The 19,818-nt window shown below is 37.9% G+C and overlaps 3 protein-coding genes across 4 annotated transcripts in view; all 3 read right to left on the bottom strand.

Annotated features, from left to right (window-relative positions):
* Positions 1-5,298, bottom strand: part of LOC112137351 (E3 ubiquitin-protein ligase RBBP6) — a 14,929-nt gene extending 9,631 nt beyond the window's left edge. For both annotated transcript variants that reach the window (XM_024259627.2, XM_024259628.2), the window contains exons 1-3: positions 3,870-5,298; positions 3,341-3,440; positions 2,392-2,431 (exon numbers count right to left, since the gene is read on the bottom strand). In XM_024259627.2, the coding sequence (XP_024115395.1) occupies positions 2,392-2,431; positions 3,341-3,440; positions 3,870-4,035 (306 nt within the window). In that variant the 5' untranslated portion in view covers positions 4,036-5,298. The remainder of the gene's footprint in view (positions 1-2,391; positions 2,432-3,340; positions 3,441-3,869) is intronic.
* Positions 5,299-9,278: 3,980 nt separating this feature from the next.
* LOC112137353 (voltage-dependent calcium channel gamma-3 subunit) lies at positions 9,279-17,757 on the bottom strand. Its single transcript, XM_024259634.2, has 4 exons — positions 17,308-17,757; positions 10,971-11,054; positions 10,644-10,784; positions 9,279-10,316 (listed from the first exon to the last, which is right to left on the bottom strand). The coding sequence occupies exons 1-4, from the start codon at positions 17,516-17,518 to the stop codon at positions 9,745-9,747; spliced, it is 1,008 nt and encodes a 335-aa protein (XP_024115402.1). The 5' UTR covers positions 17,519-17,757; the 3' UTR covers positions 9,279-9,744.
* A 511-nt stretch (positions 17,758-18,268) lies between these two features.
* Positions 18,269-19,818, bottom strand: part of LOC112137352 (protein kinase C beta type) — a 31,838-nt gene continuing 30,288 nt past the window's right edge. The window contains exon 17 of the mRNA XM_024259633.2: positions 18,269-19,744. Coding sequence (XP_024115401.1) covers positions 19,592-19,744 — 153 coding nt within the window. The 3' untranslated portion in view covers positions 18,269-19,591. The remainder of the gene's footprint in view (positions 19,745-19,818) is intronic.

Raw genomic sequence — 19,818 nt, 5'->3', positions numbered from 1 at the left:
ATTCCTACATGGTTACATTTTTAACCAAAGATAAATTAAATTCATCAAAAATTATTTTTGCAAAAATGACACATAACATAATCGTGTCATAAAATCAAACCTTTTTAGACCATTTTACATGGATATCCGTAGTTCGTTCTACTCTGGTCAAACCTATAAAACAGTAATATAAGTCTGCTGGGGACGCCATTGAGCCGTTACCGTTAAATAACCTCATTTTTAGATGCAAAAGGGTTACTGAATTGCATGGGTAAAATCCTAAAATTCTAATTCTAAAAATACACTATTTGTCCATTAAATCATTTATTTAAAGCCCCACTCCGATTACTTTTTGATCTATTGTAAAAATAATCACAGTGGTCTTTTAATGATGACGAATTTAACCTTAATCAGAAAACCTGACGTTTTCAAGTGCAAAGTTTCTGTAGAGTGATAGCAAGTCATTATTTTTGCCTAAGAGACGTGGGAGTGAATGTTGGCGCAGGGTAAGCCCACCACAACTCTCGCTCTCCCACTAGCTTACAGCCCTCACAACCCCAATCTAACATTATCAGTGAAACAAAAATGGTGAACAAAGTTGGAGCTATCCAGTCATTATGTTTTGAGCTCAGACGAGGAAAGCAAAAACGTATATGGATGTATTTGACTACAAGTGGATGCATCAGAATGGAGCAGAGCAAGGAGCTTATGGCCCGTCCAGCATTGTTTTTTCAAATGACATTTTTTGTCTGCTCCTGGTTCACAACAATTTAAATAAACACCATAAATACTGTAGGTTGTTTTTCTTAATATATCAGAAAAATACAACAATAATGTGTTAAAAAAAAACAAAACTATTTTCATCAGAGTGGGTCTTTAACAAGGAATCAAACCTTAATGTCAAATGATCATGAAACTCCCTAGTTTCAAATTATTTGCTAGAGTTATGATTAAAGTTTTCAAGCTCTTAAAAAAATGCTAATGCTGCTGTCACATATATAGAACTGGTATGACAAAAAGAACACCTCCAGCTCTAGAGGAAAGCTTAAGAAAAACAAAACAGTTGTCAGCAATCCTTTCAACCGAATCCTGAAACAAAAAGTCCTACTTTAGTGGAGCGAAAAGTTATGTTTAACACAAGGTTTGGGGGGAAAAAAAGTCTTGAAGCAAATAAAATAAAATGCAGATCTAAATGCAATTGACAAAAGTCTAATATTAAAGCTAAAAGGGAAGTGGGATCCGTCGGGGTCTGCAGGGCTCAGAGGACATAGTGGTTATTGCAGCAGCCTGTGCAGGGAACACAAAGGGATCTGGTGCAAGCAGTTCTGACAAAACCACTCAACAGCTTTATTGACAGGTTGTGCAGCTTACAGGGCACACTTCACCAGCATACTTCTCACTGCAGCAACCATAAAAGGCCTCTAAAGATGGACAGGGTATTTAAATTACCATTGTGTCTTAAAACTTTGAAAGACAAAATTACATGTGAGGCAAAATCACAGTACCTTGTAATACCTAGCTCCTTACGACTCCTCAAACCAGTTTTAACAGTACACATTAAGTAGGTTTGATTGCAAGACAGAAAAAGCCACTTAAATTCTGAATGACTTTTGTGCACTTCAGGATTAAATGTTTTAAGGTTTGTGTGTTATGTTCAGTCCATACCAGAAGAACAAAAAAGCTTTTATGAGGAAATTGTACAAAACAGAGCAATCAACATTGATGAGCGTTACCAAACAACAGATTTTAGAACATAGTTGAGCAGGGTCAGTTGTTGACATTAAAAAAACAAGAAAAAAAAAACATCCCGGGCAAATCTGTTCCACTCACAACTTCTGCTATGTAATTGCAATCCATGTTAATTACAATCAGCCCCAGTAAAACTTTCATTCTTGTGTTTTTTTTAAATAAACCAGATCATTAAACTTTTCACAGAAAAGAAATTACAAAGACTTAGCAGAATAAAAGACCACAACCTCCTTAAAGTGCATATGCCTGGCTTAAAGCAGGCTACAAAATCATTTAATTATGCAACATTCATTTTAAATTATTTTTCAGAAAATTGTAATATAGCAACATGTAAACAATTACTTCAGTGTCTTAAAAAATGACGTTCTGCCAAACTTTCTCTCCATCAGCCACAATAGTTTTAGTCTTCTGATGTCAAAGCAAAGACTTTTCTGATGTGAACCGTGTAAATGTAGAAAACTCTTCCCAAAAAGAACATCAAGTCACACAGAGGTTGAGATATCAACACAAATGCAAAAAAACAAACAAAAAAGCACAGTAAACAAAAGATACAATTGGATCTTTGTTGACAGAATGTTCTTGAGAAGGGTGAATAAAGCCAAACAGAGTGGGAGAGAGAGAGGTGAGGAGGAGAGTGTGTTGATTTGGATTTGTTTTACATACGGGTCTAGAAGATCCAACCACAGATGTGTCAGAACGATCTCTGGAGAAAACAAAAACAAAAAAACATTGTTTATCAATGACAAACAAATCATAGATTTGCTTTAAAAAAAAAATCCCATCCCATAATATGTCATGACTAGGGTTGTGTATCATCTGCTAAATTCTAGATTTGATTAGAATCAATGTAATTTGAATCAATTCAATTTAAAGTCAAGTTCGCCATTTAATTCAACTCACAATTAGGTTGTTTAGCAAGTTTCCATTTAAAACCAATTTTATTCAGTAATGATAAGTAATTTTAACATAACTTGATCAACAAACTGAACAAAGGCAGAACTTTTAATTAAAAAAATTTTCTTACACTAAGATGATTGACAAGCTTTTTTTTCTTTAAAAACAAATTTAGGAATTACGTTAAAGTCAATTACAGTATTTTTCTTACAGTGGATTCGGACGTGAAGTTAAGTCAATGATTAAACATGATATGAGGTCTTGCGGTGCGACATGGATGGTTACTGTTGGGCAAAGCGTCGATCAGTAAATTTGATGCATGTCAAAAGAACAGCGGCAGACGCAAAATTGACGCATAAATTGCATTAGGTATGAATGCACCATAAGTATAATTGGCATTTTTATTGTTTGGTAAGGAGTGCAACTTAGCAACAACTGCTTGAGGGCACTAGGGGTGTGTGTGTCAGTGTTAAAATTGTTAAAATAAAGTTCTCCCAAAAGTGCAACTTATTTTATGCAATTTTTGGCTGCTGCGATCTATACTCCAGAGAGACGTTTAGTCCAAAAAATAAAAATATAAAAAAATACAGTGCTTAATTTGATAAGTCAGTCCTAATTCTTAATATATATTTCTAAATTACTTTGGCTGAATAGATTTTGTTCTAAACATAGCCCTATCAGAATTTGAGGACTGATTGTAAATAACAGTTATACATACACAATGAACGTCCTGCCAGCAGGCTTAACTCCACCAATTGGAGTGCGGCGGACAATCACTGAAGAGTGTTTGGGGATGTGGGCCTCATCGTCCGTGTACTCTATGAAACAACACAGTTTGTTAGAAAACTCCAATCTATACAAAGACAACTTGCAGATAATGTTTGAATACGTCTACACACTTTTTTTGTTTCTAATCATATGAAACAATTTTTGCATTTAAAGTCAGCAAATCACATGCATTTCAAATACAAAATATTTGTAAAATATATAACATTTGTTAACATTTCAAAGGGACTTTAATTCTTTTCAGAATTAACTGGATCGTAGCAGGAGTGCATTTTAGTGCCTCAAAAAAATGGAGAACTGGACATCTAGGTCAATTATTACCATGACCTCGCAGTTGAACTCGTTTCATTACTTTTAACCACCAACCTTGGAAGGACCTCAGTCCTTCAACTGTCCAAGCAAAACAGGGATGAATGACGCATTTCTCTGCAATTGTGCAATGAGTCGATGAAGAATAGTACCTTCTCGCGTCTGCGCGTTGGTGATCTGCAGGTCGCAGTCTGTGGCCTTGAGGCGCTCGCGGGCCATAATCTGCCTTTTCAGCTCGCTGAGGGTGATGTGCAGCCCGTCGAACGTGACAGTATTGTATTCCAGTTTGGAAGAAAATTTATAGTGAACACACGACATGTTTACAGGTCTTATCACTTATAAGCACAAGCGGGGGAGAAAAAAAAGTTCAAGGCCTGTTATAACAAAGCAAAAACAGTGTCAACACTGAACACAGGAGGCTAGATTTGGTGACTTTAATCAGTAAACCTTCTTCATATTCGTTGAAAACACTCTGAACAAAGAAATGGCTTAAATTGGGGTAAGTTTAAGGCCGTTGAGGACGACAGTCTTTATGTATGCCATGGAAAAATGAAGGAGGAGTGAGGCCAACGTGCCATTGAGAAGCACAGTCTACCTCGCCAGTTTTTTTTTTTCTTTTCAAGTCCAACAAAGCACAGAAGAGTGCAAACAAATCAAAGAAAGTCCATACAGCACAGTGTATTGGGTTAAATGGGTGTAAATGAGTCCGTGGTAACCTGTCCTTGAAGGAGAGCTCAAGCCGCAGCGAGGCTAGCCGCTGGTGTAGCTAGCAGCGGACCATGAGCTTCCTAAGCATCAGTCCGTGTGTTAACGTTTCGCTAATCGGATACAGTTATCTTCTACCAAACGTTGACAACACAAAAAGCTCCACAAAGTCCAGAATGGAATTGAAATTCCACGGTGAGTCCAAAACAAGAATTCGACTGTAAAATGTTACTATTAAGTTGAACCGCTCCGTCAAAGTGTTAAAATGGCTACGGCTAACATGCTACATGAAGACGCGCTAACACATTATGAAACAGCAAAGGCCTAACAAAAGCTAACGACCGACGCGGAGCTGCGCTAACTCTGATGCCCAGGTTAGCTGTCTAACGAGCTGGAAGAAAAAAATCCATCCGTCGCACGATCAGAAGAAAAGAATCCACTTTGATCCGGGATGACCATCAGTCGATGAAAAACGAGAATTATCCAAGGGGTTATTCACTTTAAATCCACACGGTTAAAGTCGGTGCTCCAAGATTGTCCGCTCCTCGCTGTTTCATCAAAATGGCTCTCTACGGAACCGGAAGAGCTCAGTGCTTACCAAAGTAAAACTTTTTTTTTTTTTTTACAACAAATATTAATATATATAGTTTTTTATTGTTCCTTACTCAATTGATATGGAAGCGTATTGCATTAATTAAAAAATATAATAGAAAGTAATTTAACATAAAATGTATGTTAAGCAAACAAAACTCAAATAAATAAACAAAGAAACAAGCCCTTTTGTGAAAGTATTCAAAGTTTGTTCCTAAAATATGTATTTTTTAAGAATGAAACTTATATCCGGCATCTGTCAATTTCCAAAAGCTGACATTACTATTCCAATTAATAATAAAAACAATAATATTAACAATAATAGCAACAACAACAATAATAATAATAATAATAATAAACTTTTATTTATATAGCACCTTTAAGACTATCAATAATACAAATGAGTTGGAGCTGGAAGAGCTTCGGAAATCAAAATCTTAGAAAATGCACAAGGAATTTTGTTTCAAAGCCAGAATAAAGCTTCTTCTTGGTATTGCCACATCCACCACAACAGCTTTTCACTGTTGTTTTCCATCAGTGAATGTCTAGTTTGTTCTCCATTACCATCCTGTCAGTCTGTATCTGGAGGTCCCACGGGATCCTTGCTCTCTCATTCTCTACCACTTTCGGAGGTGCTTCCCATGTTAACTTTGGTTTCCCGCCTATATTCTGCACACATGTTCTTGTACAGTATTCCAGCCACTTGGCTGTGACGTTCTATATATGCACTCCCTGCCAGCATCTTACACCCTGCAGTTATGTCCTTTATTGTTTCAGGTATGTGGTAAATCCCATTGAGGGGCTTGTCCTTCCATGAGGCTCTGTCCTCCAGCATCACATCCTCTACCCTCCATTGCCTGAGCACATTGTCCATTAGGGGCTTGTGTTTGATGTTTTCATACATCTTGGATAGTAAATGACGTATATTTATATAACACTTTTCTACCTTACTTGAAGGCTCAAAGCGCTTTACAGTCACAGTTCAATTCATATACACATTCACTGGTGGTGGCTCCGCTGCCGAACACTGGCGCCAACCTTCCACCAGAGGCAATTTGGGGTTCAGTGTCTTGGCTAAGGATACCTCGACACATAGGTCGGCAAGGCAGGAATTGAACCAACAATCTTCCGATCAGGAGTCGACCGCCCATCGCTGCACTATGGTTCCCCCGAAGCGCAGCTGTTTCAATCCTGGGTTGTAGTTTCCATGCTCACTAGTCCTCTTCTTTGTGGCTGGTATACAGTCTCAGGGCTGAATTTGGTAAAATAGTAAACGGCGTATACTTGTATAGCGCTTTTCTACCTTCCTCGAAGACCCAAAGAACTTTACAGTCACAGTCCTATTCACCCATTCACACCCACATTCGCACACTGGTGGCAGCACTGGTGAGGAACTTTCATGTCTTAACATCCTTAGTCTGTCTCTCTTCCTTTGGCCATCTTATTATTCCTGCAGGGTATCTGAAAACTGGCAGTGCGTAACTGTTTCTTGCCTGGGTCTTGTTCTTGCCATTGAGCTGGCTTCTCAGGACTTACCTTACTCGTTGGAGGTATTTGGAAGTTGCCGCTTTCCTTGTTACCTGTTCCAGGTTGCCATTTGCCTGTGGAATTCCAAGGTACTTTTAACTGTGCTCAATGTCTGCTATTGTCCCTTCTGGGCGTGAGACCCCTTCTGTGTGGACTACCTTACCTCTCTTTGTCACCATCCGACTGCATTTCTCAAGCCCGAATGACATCCCAGTTTCTGTACTGTAGATCCTGATGGTGTGGATCAGGGAGTCAATGTCGTGCTCGCTCTTAGCGTATAGCTTGATGTCATCCATGTAGAGGAGATTACTGATGGTGGCCCCATTGCTGAGTCAGTATCCATAGACAGTCTTGTTGATTATCGGACTGAGGAAGTTCAGACCTATGCAGAACAGCAGTGGGGACAGAGCATCTTCTTGGCATTATCCACATTTGATGGGTACGTGTGCAAGTAGCTTGCCATTGGCTTTGAGGGGGATTCTCCACAACTTCATTAAGTTTGCTATAAAGGTTTTTTGTTAATGTTGTAAAGGGCCTGGTGCTGTCCAGTTTTTCATACTTGATGCTCTTTTTTGGATCTCTGCCACTGTGATGGTCACTGGATTCTGTTTAAGGAGGTTGCTATGCTCTTTTCTCAGATGGACCACCCCTTGAACATTGCTGTAGTGTACTGCCTTTTTCTTCCATATACTTTTCCAGTACTGTTCAGCTACCAGCACCGGTGGATCTGTTCTGCTGCCATGACCTTGCCACTGAGCGTGTATTTCACTGTTGAGTTACTAACAGCAATTTTATTCATCTGGCTGCATTGGCACCTGGTCACACAGGTAGTACTTTCCCGTAGTACTTGCACTTAGCCATTGTAATCAGTGTTGGGATTTTCTGGGGTTTATTCTAGCTGTGTCTTTCAATTCAATTCAATTTTATTTATAAAGCCCAATATCACAAAACAATTATCTCATTGGTCTGCAGACCAGTTGCTGCCTTGCTCAGAGTAATGGGATTTATTCAAACTATGTTCCCAATTTCTGGTTGGGAGGTTGTTACAGCCTTCTCTTTGACCTGGTATTCTGATTCTCCATTGATGTTGTAATATCTTCAATCTCAAGGTGCAATAGCAGTTCTGTTGTGAATGTTGGAACATTTAGCTACTAATTGGTATAAGCCTTAATTGTGGGTTTTAAAGCAACCATTCATTTGACATTTTTAAATGTAGCCTCTTTGAATAATATTAATAAATTATTATAATATATCATATTAAACTTTAATAATACAAAATCCACTGTTTTTGCTTACATTGCTTGTTATTTAAAAGTTGTTTTATTTGGTAGCTGTTGAAATGATTTTTGAATGGAAATTTGAAACATAAAACCAAAATAGAATCTAATTGTGAACTGAATTGAAACTGAATCGGTGTTTTGGCAGTGATAGCCTTATTGCAGACCCAGAACCGTTGTAGTGTCTAGCAACTTAAATAGAAGTGGCAGTCATTTCTACTTCTAGTTTTCATTTGTTTGGCATTTGTAGCGCGAATGCAGACAAAGAGGGGGTGGTTGTTGTGGGTCTACTCCAGAAGACATTTGATGTTGAGAGTGTGTTCATCAAAGGAGCTTGTTGACTTTTCTGCACCCTTACACCCACAAAGATTTTTTGTGGCATAGAATAGATTTAGTAGAGCAGAGCTGACTAATAGAACCTATTTTGTTGGGATGGGAGGTAAATTGGCGTTTATTGTTCTGGCTCACAGGCTTATGACAGTGTGCCCTTATGTTTCTCTTTGAAAAAGGCTTGAGATAGAACATCTTCTATGTGATGTGACTGCAAAACGTATACGAAAATTGCCTTGCTTTATTATTTTATTTTATTTTTTGCACATTCAATTGTGTATTTTCTAATGTTTCAGACCGTCCATTGATTGTCAGTCTCACCTGGAGCTGAACTTCATGTTATGAAAGAACTAAGATCCTTGGCTTTTTGTGTCTTTTCTTTATGGAGTATGGGGCTGCAAAATCTAAAAATCATTGCAGTCACGTTAAGGTTGACTGCAATAAAAATGAAGGCTTTGTTGTGTAACTTCTTTTGTGACAGTGCCGACCACAGTTTCCACAGCATTAATAGTGCTGCTGCCATGGCAATGTACAAGGTCTTGTCATCCGCCTGCTGTTTTGCTGATGTACAGTGTGTCTTCTAAAGCTGTTTGTTCTACCCTGACATCATCTGTAATGCTGCTTATCCATGCATGGTCACATACAGCAAGACGCTGGTTATTTACTGTGGTAAATGACTGATTAAACTGGTCGTGTATTTGTACCCTTCATGGACAATATATTTGCAAGGACTGTTGTTTGAATAAATAATCAGAGAGGAGGGACTGAGGCTAAAAAAATGTTTTTTTGTTGTTCAGGTGGAAGAAAATGATTGTGTCTAGGAACAAGATCTTTAAAGTTAGTTCAGGAACAAGTCAAAGGTGGCGAGAATGCAGATGAGTTTTATACCACACAGTTTATGCTGATGGACTGAAGTGACTAGTCCTAAATAAAGAGTACAGTGGGTTGCAGATGCATTGGAATCCCCGCCCATAATGCCAAACTCCCATGTGAAACTGAAAAAGATCCAGCAGTTCAGCAGCAGATGAAGAAACAAACGAACAGACAGAAGAGGGCAGCAGAGGAAGAGAAAACTGCCAACTCATGACTCGCATGGTAGAGCTTCAATAATAGAAACAGTTGTGCTGCACCTTAAAACACATTCCTTTATTGGATGTAAATACAAAGTGAAAGACACACCCAGAATTGCAAAATATTTTGCTTTTTACATGTATGTTTGCACCTGCATACAATGCACAATCAAGCACAGATGGGTGTGGGCTTAAATGAATTTAGGAGGGTTATAATTTTAAGCATGTGAGACACAAAAAGAGCTCAGACGCATGTGAAATACTAATGGTTTGCCAGATGTATTTGTAGTCATTTCTGTTTGTGTGGCTGTTTCCTTTTGACATTTCCCCTCGTGATCAGCCTCATTTGCACACATGTTGCAGATGCCTTGGCAGAGCAAAGCTGCAAACATTATAGATCTTAAAAAGTAAGTTTTATTTTATTCAATACAAATGAGATTGTTTTGTAACATTGAAAAAACTAATGATTTGAAATAAGCAGAGCTGTGTTCTACACGGAGAGGACCGTCGGTGCATCTCTTCTCCTCTCAGACGGGTGTAGTCCTCCTGCTGGATGCAGTGTTTCCTGGGAGCATCTCTGTGTTGTTGTGAGCCATTGAAGTTGTCAAATCATCCAAGCTCATAGTGATCCTGCTATCCTTGAGAGGCGACGTTAGTGTGTACAGCATGAACTCTGAGTCCAGTGTCATTGGCGTTTGCAAACCTGCCATGACAGAAACTTTGCTGTCTGGAGAGATGGACGGAACCCGGTCGTTCACCAAGGGGGCCTGATAAGTGTTTGAGTTGGAGTCTCCAGCGCTGTGGGTGCTTTTGTGGCTGCAGCGCCGGCTGCGGTTCTGATAGTAACGGTCACGGTAATACGACGAGTTACGGGAGATGGGAGGCTTTATGAGGGAAGGCCGTCCGTTAGTGCGCAGCTGCCTGTGTCTCTCTATGAACACATGGACCGCCAGGACTCCCACTATCTCAGCAAGCACGAAGGACAGAGCGCCAAAGTAAAAAGACCAGCCGTAGGAGTAGCTCTTCTTGTTGTCACTCTGACTGGGGTCACCTGAGTTAGCTGATATGTAGACAATGATTCCAATGATGTTACTGAGACCTGAGGAAGAAATAAAAGAGGCGAAGAAGATGAGTTTGTGGTGGAAAATAATGACTGCTGAGATATTGAAAGTCTGATGCTATGTATAGTATACACTGGGTATGTATTCAAGACCATGCCGAACTAGAGTTCTTGACAGTGCTTTCAGCATACGGTGTTCACACTGGACTATCACATAATGTTGGGGTCGATGTAAACATAGCATTAAGAATATGGTAAAACAATACATCTATTGCCAGATCAAAGATCATTGTTATACTGATGTAGCAGTGATCCTGAAAATGTTTACTGTTGTATCATTTAAGTTAATGTGTGTTTGTGTCTGACCTGCAGAGACAAAGAGAATGCCAGCAGTGAGAATGACATTGTAACGTGACTTGTAGAACTCGCTGGCGGCCACACACACCCCTCCAAGGAATAACAATCCCACACTGAGGATGGGGAAGAGGCTGGAGGCCCGAACTGCCCCTGAGGAGAGGAGAACTACACTCAGCAAAACGCATACAAGTGAATATAATTCTATGTTATACAAAGGTGATATTAAAAATTAGTCTAAAAATGAAGACAAGAAAGTTGGAGTCAAATTTGCACTTTCTGAAGATAATATTCTGAAGAATATTCATCATTGCCTGTTGTGTGAACGAATGTACTTACTCAGTAAATACTCTGCAGCATCCTGTTCGTAGTCTGCATCATCGGGAAAGTGATCGATGTTTTTGCAAACACCTCGAAATATTCCTGCAAAAAAACAAAACAAGAATCATTTACCATACAAAAAATATGAAGACAGCTTTTGAAATAGCTCTCTTAGTTGTATGGAGACAGTTCACTCTCAAAAACTAAACATTTTCTGTACATCGAAAGACATAACTTCACACTCAAGCAAGTAAATACTAATGACTACATCTGTTATCATGCATACCCTTGACAAATAATTTAATTCTGTAAATTTATCAAGTGGAAATTCACATTTAAGGTAACAAATATAAAATTAATAATTATTATCTAAGTAATTTCAAACAATCTATATCATTGTGTTCCATGTCAGCCCAGATTATTTAAAAAATACCTTAGTTAATAGTCTTTAAAGGGGTTCAACAAATCCAGTGTAAGTGTTTTCATTGTAATCCCCATATTTAGCAAGCAAAAGGTGATAATGGAGAGGAAAATTCTAAAACTGTACCCTGGATATCAAGATTACCACTCTTTTTCAGTTCTCCTTTCACCGGTTGCTACTGATTGACTCATATGTCACCACAGTATAATTAACTAATCATACCTGAGCCAGGTAATTCATGAATGTAATCAAAAATCAGATCTTAAATCTGATTAAAATCCGAATCCAATCATAAAAGTAATTGGATTTTATTGTACTTGTTATAATATTTCTGCCCATGAAATATGGCCTCACTAAATTAAATTCTCCTAGTATTCGTTTACTGATCACATGTCCTGTGCCTAACAAAAATCACCTCTTCAGTTTAGAAATATGCACATGTGCTGCACAAAACAGCCATCGATAGCATGTATTGTTGAATAATTGATGCTAAAAGTCTATTAAATAGGATCAAATTCTGTAGTTTTCACAATCCTGAGCTGATTTAACATGGGCTGCTGTCTGAATGTTTTAAGGATGTGAATATAATCAAACTTTATGAGTGCAGCATGTCATGCATATTCAATTATTCTATGCTAATCGTTTCACAACCAAAAGCTTCTACTGTTTTTCACTTTAGCACAAAAAGTGAGGGGTGGGAGCTCCGTGGGTTCAAAGGTTTCAGAGACCGAGAGCTTCATGTAACCAAACTGAGGGAGGATGGAGTGGTGTTAGGTCCAGCATCACTGAACCGTTCAAAAGTAAAACAAAGTTCTTACAGTCTGGCACAAATGCAAATCGTGGTTTGGCGATAGAGAATGGTAAGATGCACACTATTTATGTGTTTCAAATGTCCTTCTAATATGTCTCTGGCTAATAATTTCTGGTTACCTTCATTCATAAAAATACTGTATATGCTAACAGTGTTTTATTGTAAAGTCATTGCAAGAATTAAGTATGTTGTGTCTGACTTACTGTAAAAAAATGTGACGAAAAAGTAATAATTACAATAAAACTTTTTTTTTTGTTGTTATTTCAGTGTTTTACGTAAGCAGTGATTTTTATGCGTGTCGGAAAGCTAAATATTTAAAGCCCAAAGAAGAAAATGCCAACTACCTAACATGAATTAGATTTAACATTAAAGCATTCAATAACCTCCATAGAAGTGGTTTTAAATTAACCTTAACCCCTTCAGCATTATTGGTCTCACAGTCAAAATGTAGTTTGATATGTTCAGTGTGGAAAAACGTGATAAAATGGTAAATGATGCTTACTTTTACTTCGATTAAATCCCAAAGCGCCTTACAGTCTCATTCACTCATGAACACACAGATATGCACACTGATGAAGACTCTCCAACAGAAATGTTCAAATTGTCAATTCTGCTTCATTACAGCTGCCTTCCATGGTTAAATTAATCAGTTACTATCACCTCAAAGCTTTCTGGGGGAAAAAAATCCAGCTGTTGTGACAAAGAACAGATGAAATGACCAGTTACAAACTAAAATCTAATATTTTTGATGTAACTTCACTGGTCCCTCTGATAGTAATCCCACCACTTTTGAAGTAGTGTTTGAACAAATGGGCACACACAGCCACAGATCCATGTGTGTGCACCACACGGACCACAGCCCAGTGGGAACAACAGATCTATGGCCCAAATACTAGCAACAAACACCCCAGGACAGCCTCAGATATACAGCATTTTTTCCATGCCGTCAACAGCAGTCAGACTCATTTTTGTGAAAAGGGAGAGTGGCGAAACGTGTGATAGGATGACATTAAAATGTTTTTAAATACTAATCTAAAAACAGACCTTTATCTGACACTGTAGTAGAAATATAAGAACACGGGAGAAGAGGATCATTGACTGTTCTTTCAAGTTCCACCCTGAGCATGTATTTTTAATGAAACCAAAAAAGGCATTGTAATGGTTGACCAAGGGATGAATTAGCCACCTTGTGGTTACATTGTGAACTGACCTGGCTCCGGCTACATTTTGCTGCACAAAAATCAAAGTTTCTCCTGTTCTTTTGAATTTTTACAACTCAGTGTTAAACTGTAAATGTTCTCTTTAAGAGCAGATTTTTCTCGCTGCCAAACATGTGTATCCAGGACACTCTGACATGTGGGTGGATAGGGCGGGAATCAAACCTGCGATCAGGGTCGACTGCCCGTGCAATGTTAGAGTCCTACATAAAATTTAATGACGCTCCTTTAATGAGTTTGCAGAAAGAGATGGCGGCCTTCTTTTCCAGCTGAATCCTTTGATGCAGACTTTCAAAATAAAAGCAGAAGTGGTGTTTTAACTAGACAAGTATATTGGCAAGAGTCTGGTGATATAATACATATCCTGATACATGTCTCACAATACGATACATATCACGATATATTCCAAGACTGTACCCAAACATTTTTCACAATTTTATTTGAAGAGTTTGACTTAGAAAAAAACTCTATCTAAATATGAATCCATTGTAATACAATGGTAAAATTCATTATCAGATATTACCAGATATTTTCCAATTAAAGTGGCAAAAAATGATTAGCTTGTTAAATATAAGTATGTCTGTTTGATTTTATGGAAAGAAATCCAAGAATTGCTCTCACTGCTTTCTCTGACAAACCAAGTCTTGTAATTCACTTTTCAATCTGTATTGTCCAGGTCTCTCTGCAAAAACAAACAAAACAAAAACAAACTGAAGCTTTTCTTTTGACCCCTTTCCCAACTAAACTGCTTTAAGAGCTTTATGTCCATTTCCACATGGGATCCACTCTGTTTTTATGTAACAGAGTCTGTGAGATAAACATCTACTTCAAACTTCTCTTGTCCAGGAGTTTTTTTAAATCTATTTACAGCTTCACATTTAATCTACACATTTTTAACTCAAAGAAAACAGTTATAAATCAGCTGTGATCATCAGCACAGAGAGGGTCTCTGTAAGGAGTTTAAGTGAGGATTCGGGGCATGTCCCGGCACAGAAAAAGCTCTGGGGATGGTTACCAATGATCCCTTAATGGCCTCTGATAATGGATCTGTGCCTATATTTGTCCTGTTAAAGCTCACTGCTGCATTTGATCAAATCAATGACAGCATTGATGACACCGATGTTTAAGCATTTTATTTGGATCAAAGGAAGTGCTTTTATCTTGATTCAGTTAAATATTAGATCCTTTTATCAAGTTAATCCATGCAAATGTGCACAGTCACAAGTGTTAATAGTTTGGAATAAAGATATGAGCTCTCCAAAGCAGCACCGTGTTTGGAGAGATCCGCTCACTTCTAGTGTCCTTTAAAATGTGGTGCAATAGCTGGTTTGAGATTATATTTTTGAATTTAGCAAAACTTCAGGGTTGTCAGCATTTTTAACTCTTTGAAATGTCAACTAAATAACCTGTTTAGTAAAGCTTTCCTGTTTCTGTGATTCAACAGAGCCAACAACATGACTGTTCTTTTCCAGATGAGGGCGCATCCATTTCTTTGTCTAGAAAAAGTCAATTGAAAAACTGACTGGTTTGTCTTTTAACGTTTTTTGAATCATCTTCCACCAACTAAGTTGATTCTTATTTTAAATTTAAAAAAGTATTTTTTTGTCCTTTTCAACAATATATGTTATAGAGGGATAGCAGACTCGTAAAGATGTTTAGATTCATATCTTTATATGATTAATCGAGTTCTTCATCAGATTTATTAGATCAAGAATAGTTCCTGCATCTGGTGATATTTTAAACTGAATGAAATTAATCAATGGTTTTTAAAAGTCTTTTAGTAAAAGACACAATCCAGTTGTGTTTTAAAACAAAAACAACTTTTTCAGAGTAAATCAATTCACTCTTTCAATCTTTTTTTTTATTTTGTGGAAGTAGCAGTTAAGTAAAGTAAATTGCAAATTTAAAAAAAGCTGCTTTTGCTTTTCAATAAATATATTGTTGCTATGGTTACACATCATTAACAAGTGGCAAACACTGAAGAAAAACAATAAGTTGTCTAGAGTAGTGTTGGCGCTTTACTGTAGACAACCTGCCCGTATTCCTGATCTTCCTGCAGATTACCTGGATCAGGTGTGTTCAATTCATCAGAAGGAAGAGACACCTGAGTCAGCCAATCAGCAGAAAGCAGTGCAGAGAGAACTAGGAAACAATAATAACATGAAGTAATATCATGAAAAAGCATGCTGTTCCAGAACGCTCTTCAGTCTGGGTTGCTCAGGCTTCTTCCGCCATAGACTAACATTTATTTGGCTTCCTCCCTGATGCAGCCAGACTGTGATTGATCCTAGAACTAAACTAATACAAACCCCGGTGCAGCGGTCTACTGAGCCCAGGGGGCCTCAGCAGTGTTTAAATGTTGTTATAATTTATTAACTGAGCTAAAGAGAAAATAACTGGATAGTATCAGTTTGTACTGAAATCAATATTAAGTGCAACAATTCTTTTAACGATTTGTACAGATTTACAGCAAATTGGATTTCTGCCTTCTGTGACGGATGAGGATTAAAGACAACTTAATGAAAATGTGTTTGTTGCAAAGTGGAAAACGAATGATAATGTTTGCCTCAACAAACTAAAACAAAAACCACTTCACAGGATTTTGTTGTAGCTACTTTTTACAGAGAGGTAGCAAATTAATACCACAAACTGTTGTGTTTGGACCATTTTCCAATCAGTTCTACAGAAACAAGTTGATATAATGTTTTGTGATTTAGTTTTGTGTGCATTCATAAGAATCTTAATCTCTCCCAGATCTAATGGTGATGTGGAGTTAAACACACAGTGGACGTATGAATTGGTTTCAGTATTTTAACATAAAAAAAATAACTGCAAATAAAGAAAAACAAATGTCTGCAATTTTTTGACAGTCTCTAGTAATAATGCTAAAGGGGAAACAACTAGCTATAGACACGATCACATCAGCATTATTTTCTCAAAGGAACTCCAGAAATAAAGTGTCTTTAACAGTTTTCATAATTCCATTTTTAAAAATGAAACTCTGTCTAGAGGCAGATTTGGAATTTGTTTCAAAGGTTTTGCAAAACTTTATATTTTAATTTAAAACAGGAAGACCCAGAGATAAAGTAGATGTGCTTTTGTAAAGCCTCAGCTGTACTTTCGTCACATGCACTACTGTATTATTGACAATATCTTTATGCAATATGATGCAAGTCATCACTACGTTGTCATGGTTACAAACTCAAAAACTTTTTTAGTTGCTGCAATTGAACACAAATGTTCATGAGTTCTCTGAAGATCCAGATCAGTAAAAACTCAGTTTTTCACAAACTCAAATCATTTTTCCATTATATGTGATCATCTTCAAGCATAGACTTTAAAAACTGTAGTCTGGTATTGTCACACAAACACACACTCACATAAAAAAAGAATAATGACAAAGTACTGATATCATTTGGGTGTTTTGTTACTTTTCTATTAATTACTTTTGATCTTAAGGTTCTTAGATAAAAGAGTCAAAGGCTATTCAAGATATTCAGAGTTAAAGTCTAAAAACATCTTTACTGAGTCACTTAAACTATTAGTTTAATCAAAAACAGATCAGCTTCTATTTTTTTCCATCTTCATTGGATGCGATGAGACTTTTGATATAAAATGCGAGACGTTACTGGGCAATCATTAAATCTTACTGTTTTGGATCAAAAGATTAACATTTTCTTATACTTAAAAAATATATTTTTATTTAAAACTAATGATAGGTTTGTAATTTTCCAAAAAGGAATTCAACTGGATTTATATCTCAGGTTACAAAGAACCATATGTTAAAATGCACCCTCTAAAAGTTTATGATAATTCTTAAATAATTGAATTTTTACTTTTTAGATTTTTTAGATGTTAAAAATCAGCCAAAACCCGAACAAACCCGGATATTGTTCAGTGTTTTACCCTCAGTGCAGCAGGTTCTCCACAGACCAGAGTGGGTCAGGACCTCTTCGTTCTTGTGGACGGTCTCGTTGTCGTTGAGGTTTTTGGAGCGGCACACCCCACGAGAGTACAGCCAGTAGTCCGTGCCCACGGCGATGGTCATGAGGCTGAACGCGCAGAAGGCCCCCGCCGTGGTCAGAAGCATCATCATCCCCCGGTTACACACCCTCATGTCGGCCCGCCGGTGAGAGATCACTAGCAGGATTCCCAAACTAACTGAACTCCCCCTGTCTTATCTTGGCGTGGATCCGGCTGGCTGAAGGCAGGACATGTTGCGGGAGCATCATCCCGCAGTCCGTCACGCGCTCCTGTAACTTCACCCAAACTTTGTTAGAAGAAGTTGAGGTGTTTCCGTGCGGCGGAACGCGGAGACCCGGAGCTCTGGAGGAGGATCAGCAGTCTCTCTGGACTGCGTGTGGTCTGCTGGAGCAGAGACAACCAGGCGGCAGGATAACCCCGCCCACAAGCGCGCGCGCTGGGCTTCAGCACCATGGAGAGCGACCACCTCAAAACCCCACCTGCTGCTTCTCCACAGGCCCAACTCAGAACTTTGTGGGACAGTTTTTTTAAGTAAAAGTTTTTACTGGACAACATAATTCTCTAAAGGATATTAAATACGTTATTTGTCTAACCCTATTAGAGTTAATACTTTAAAAGACATTTCAAATTGTACACTGTTAAAAGTGAAACATTACATCAATTGACAACATTTCTGTATTTTTTTGCATTTAAAAAATTTGTTTTTTTTATTAAATAACATTTTTGAGTTGAGCCAACCGTCGACACAAATTTTTAATTTGATGAAAATGTAAGATTTTTAATGTAACAAATTGCAAAAATTATAATATTTGGTCCAATATTTCACTTTTTTCAGTGCAATTTAATAATTTTCCACATGTAAAACAAATAAAAAAGTGGTCAGTTTAGGTTAATATTTTTTTTAATGTTCAGTTTTGTATTTGGCACTCATAGGCAGATAAAAATGGTGCATGCATCACATTTGTAATACCATTCTCTTATTCTCTCTGGTCACCTTCATTTCCTCTTGACTTACAACCTTTTGCATAGTATACCTCACATCGACATTCATTTCACCGACTTATCCTGAATGTGAATATTCGCTTTAGAAGCAAACAAAAAAATGATGACAGACAAGATGACTGCAAATAAGCCAAGAAGAGAAGGGGAAAGGCAAAAAAATGGAAGGACAGAGGGCTCAAGACAAAAACTGGATGGATTTTAGTAAAATATTACAATGTACATAAACAATAAAAATATTTCTTAGCTCTTAATCCCATTCCTATTTACACACATACACTGAAACACAAGTCATACAGAAGTACACATCAACTTCAAAGATTTTTATAGTGGTTTTTAGGCACAGCCATACAGCCTTTGCTTTGAGATTTGTGTGAAGCAAAACGTTTAGCTGTGCATATTTCAATATTATTGGAGATAGGAAACACAGACAGAGTGAAAAAACTAAAGCTGGATTTGAGTTTCTCTTTTAACAGACTTGGAATACGTATGAAGGACACCTCACAAAGTTGGTCTCCTCATCAGAAGCAACTCTTACTACGGTACCTGGACTGTATGGCATGCATAGAGGATCTCCATCACAACGACTGTATAGCCTACACAGGACTAACCCACTGTTTACACAGTGCCAGAAAGAGTAAGCAAAAGAAACGTACCGTTAAATTGACGTATAACCGTTAAACAGGCAGTTCTTTGTTTTTGTTCTTTTTTTTTTGCATCACTTTGGAAGACGAGACGTGCTTTAAAAAGAAGTCCAGGTTTGACTCGAGGACGTGAGGCTGCAAATCAGGGAATTCATTTGTCAAAAGCGCTCCTTCCCTGCAGAATCAAACATTGTACCTACACGCGTGGGCACACGCGAGAGCACATACATGATTATGGTGTATTCCTGATGGGACTATTTTAGGCCGAAAAGAAGAACTGTAGATTAATAAACATTTTTAGAGATCCTTGGACCTCCTTCGTCAACGATCCCAATCCTGCTGCTTCCTGAAAACCAGCATGTTGTGAAGTGGATGAGTCTAGCAGTGATATTGATTGAGGTCCGTTTGAAGGTTATGCTGATATGTTTAAGTGAGGTGTGGTGGCTTTGGATTCGGTTTGTTAGATGAGTTACTGAGTAAGTCTTGGGTTGGACCAGCTGGACTTTATGAGTTGGGCTAAGGACCAATATGAGTGGGCTACCTATAGAAACCTAATTCTGTCCTCAAACTTGTATGACAAATTCAGGATTGGTGTAGGAGAAGCCCTGGAACTCGTTTTGGTCCAGGTTCATGATGAAGAGCTTGTCGGTCGGCGTCAGCTCCACTGGCATCTTTGTGAACTCCTTGTCGAAGTTCCCGACATCTTGGCGAGATTTCTGCCACAAAGACACGTGAAGAGAAAGCAGTTAGGAACAGACAAAGAATGCATAGGGAGGAGATTGCAGAGATA

The sequence above is a fragment of the Oryzias melastigma genome, linkage group LG1 (genome assembly GCF_002922805.2).
Source record: "Oryzias melastigma strain HK-1 linkage group LG1, ASM292280v2, whole genome shotgun sequence".
In the NCBI taxonomy this organism is placed as follows: domain Eukaryota; kingdom Metazoa; phylum Chordata; class Actinopteri; order Beloniformes; family Adrianichthyidae; genus Oryzias; species Oryzias melastigma.
This window is presented reverse-complemented; position numbering and strand designations above follow the sequence as displayed.

Bases quoted from the DNA above. Each gene is read 5' to 3' on its own strand.
- LOC112137353 (XM_024259634.2), bottom strand. From the start codon at position 17,518: ATGAGGGTGTGTAACCGGGGGATGATGATGCTTCTGACCACGGCGGGG. The intron at 10,785-10,970 runs GTAAGTACATTC...TCCTCTCCTCAG, and splicing joins TGCTGCAGAGTATTTACTGA to GGGCAGTTCGGGCCTCCAGC. The intron at 10,317-10,643 runs GTCAGACACAAA...TTTCTTCCTCAG, and splicing joins CATTCTCTTTGTCTCTGCAG to GTCTCAGTAACATCATTGGA.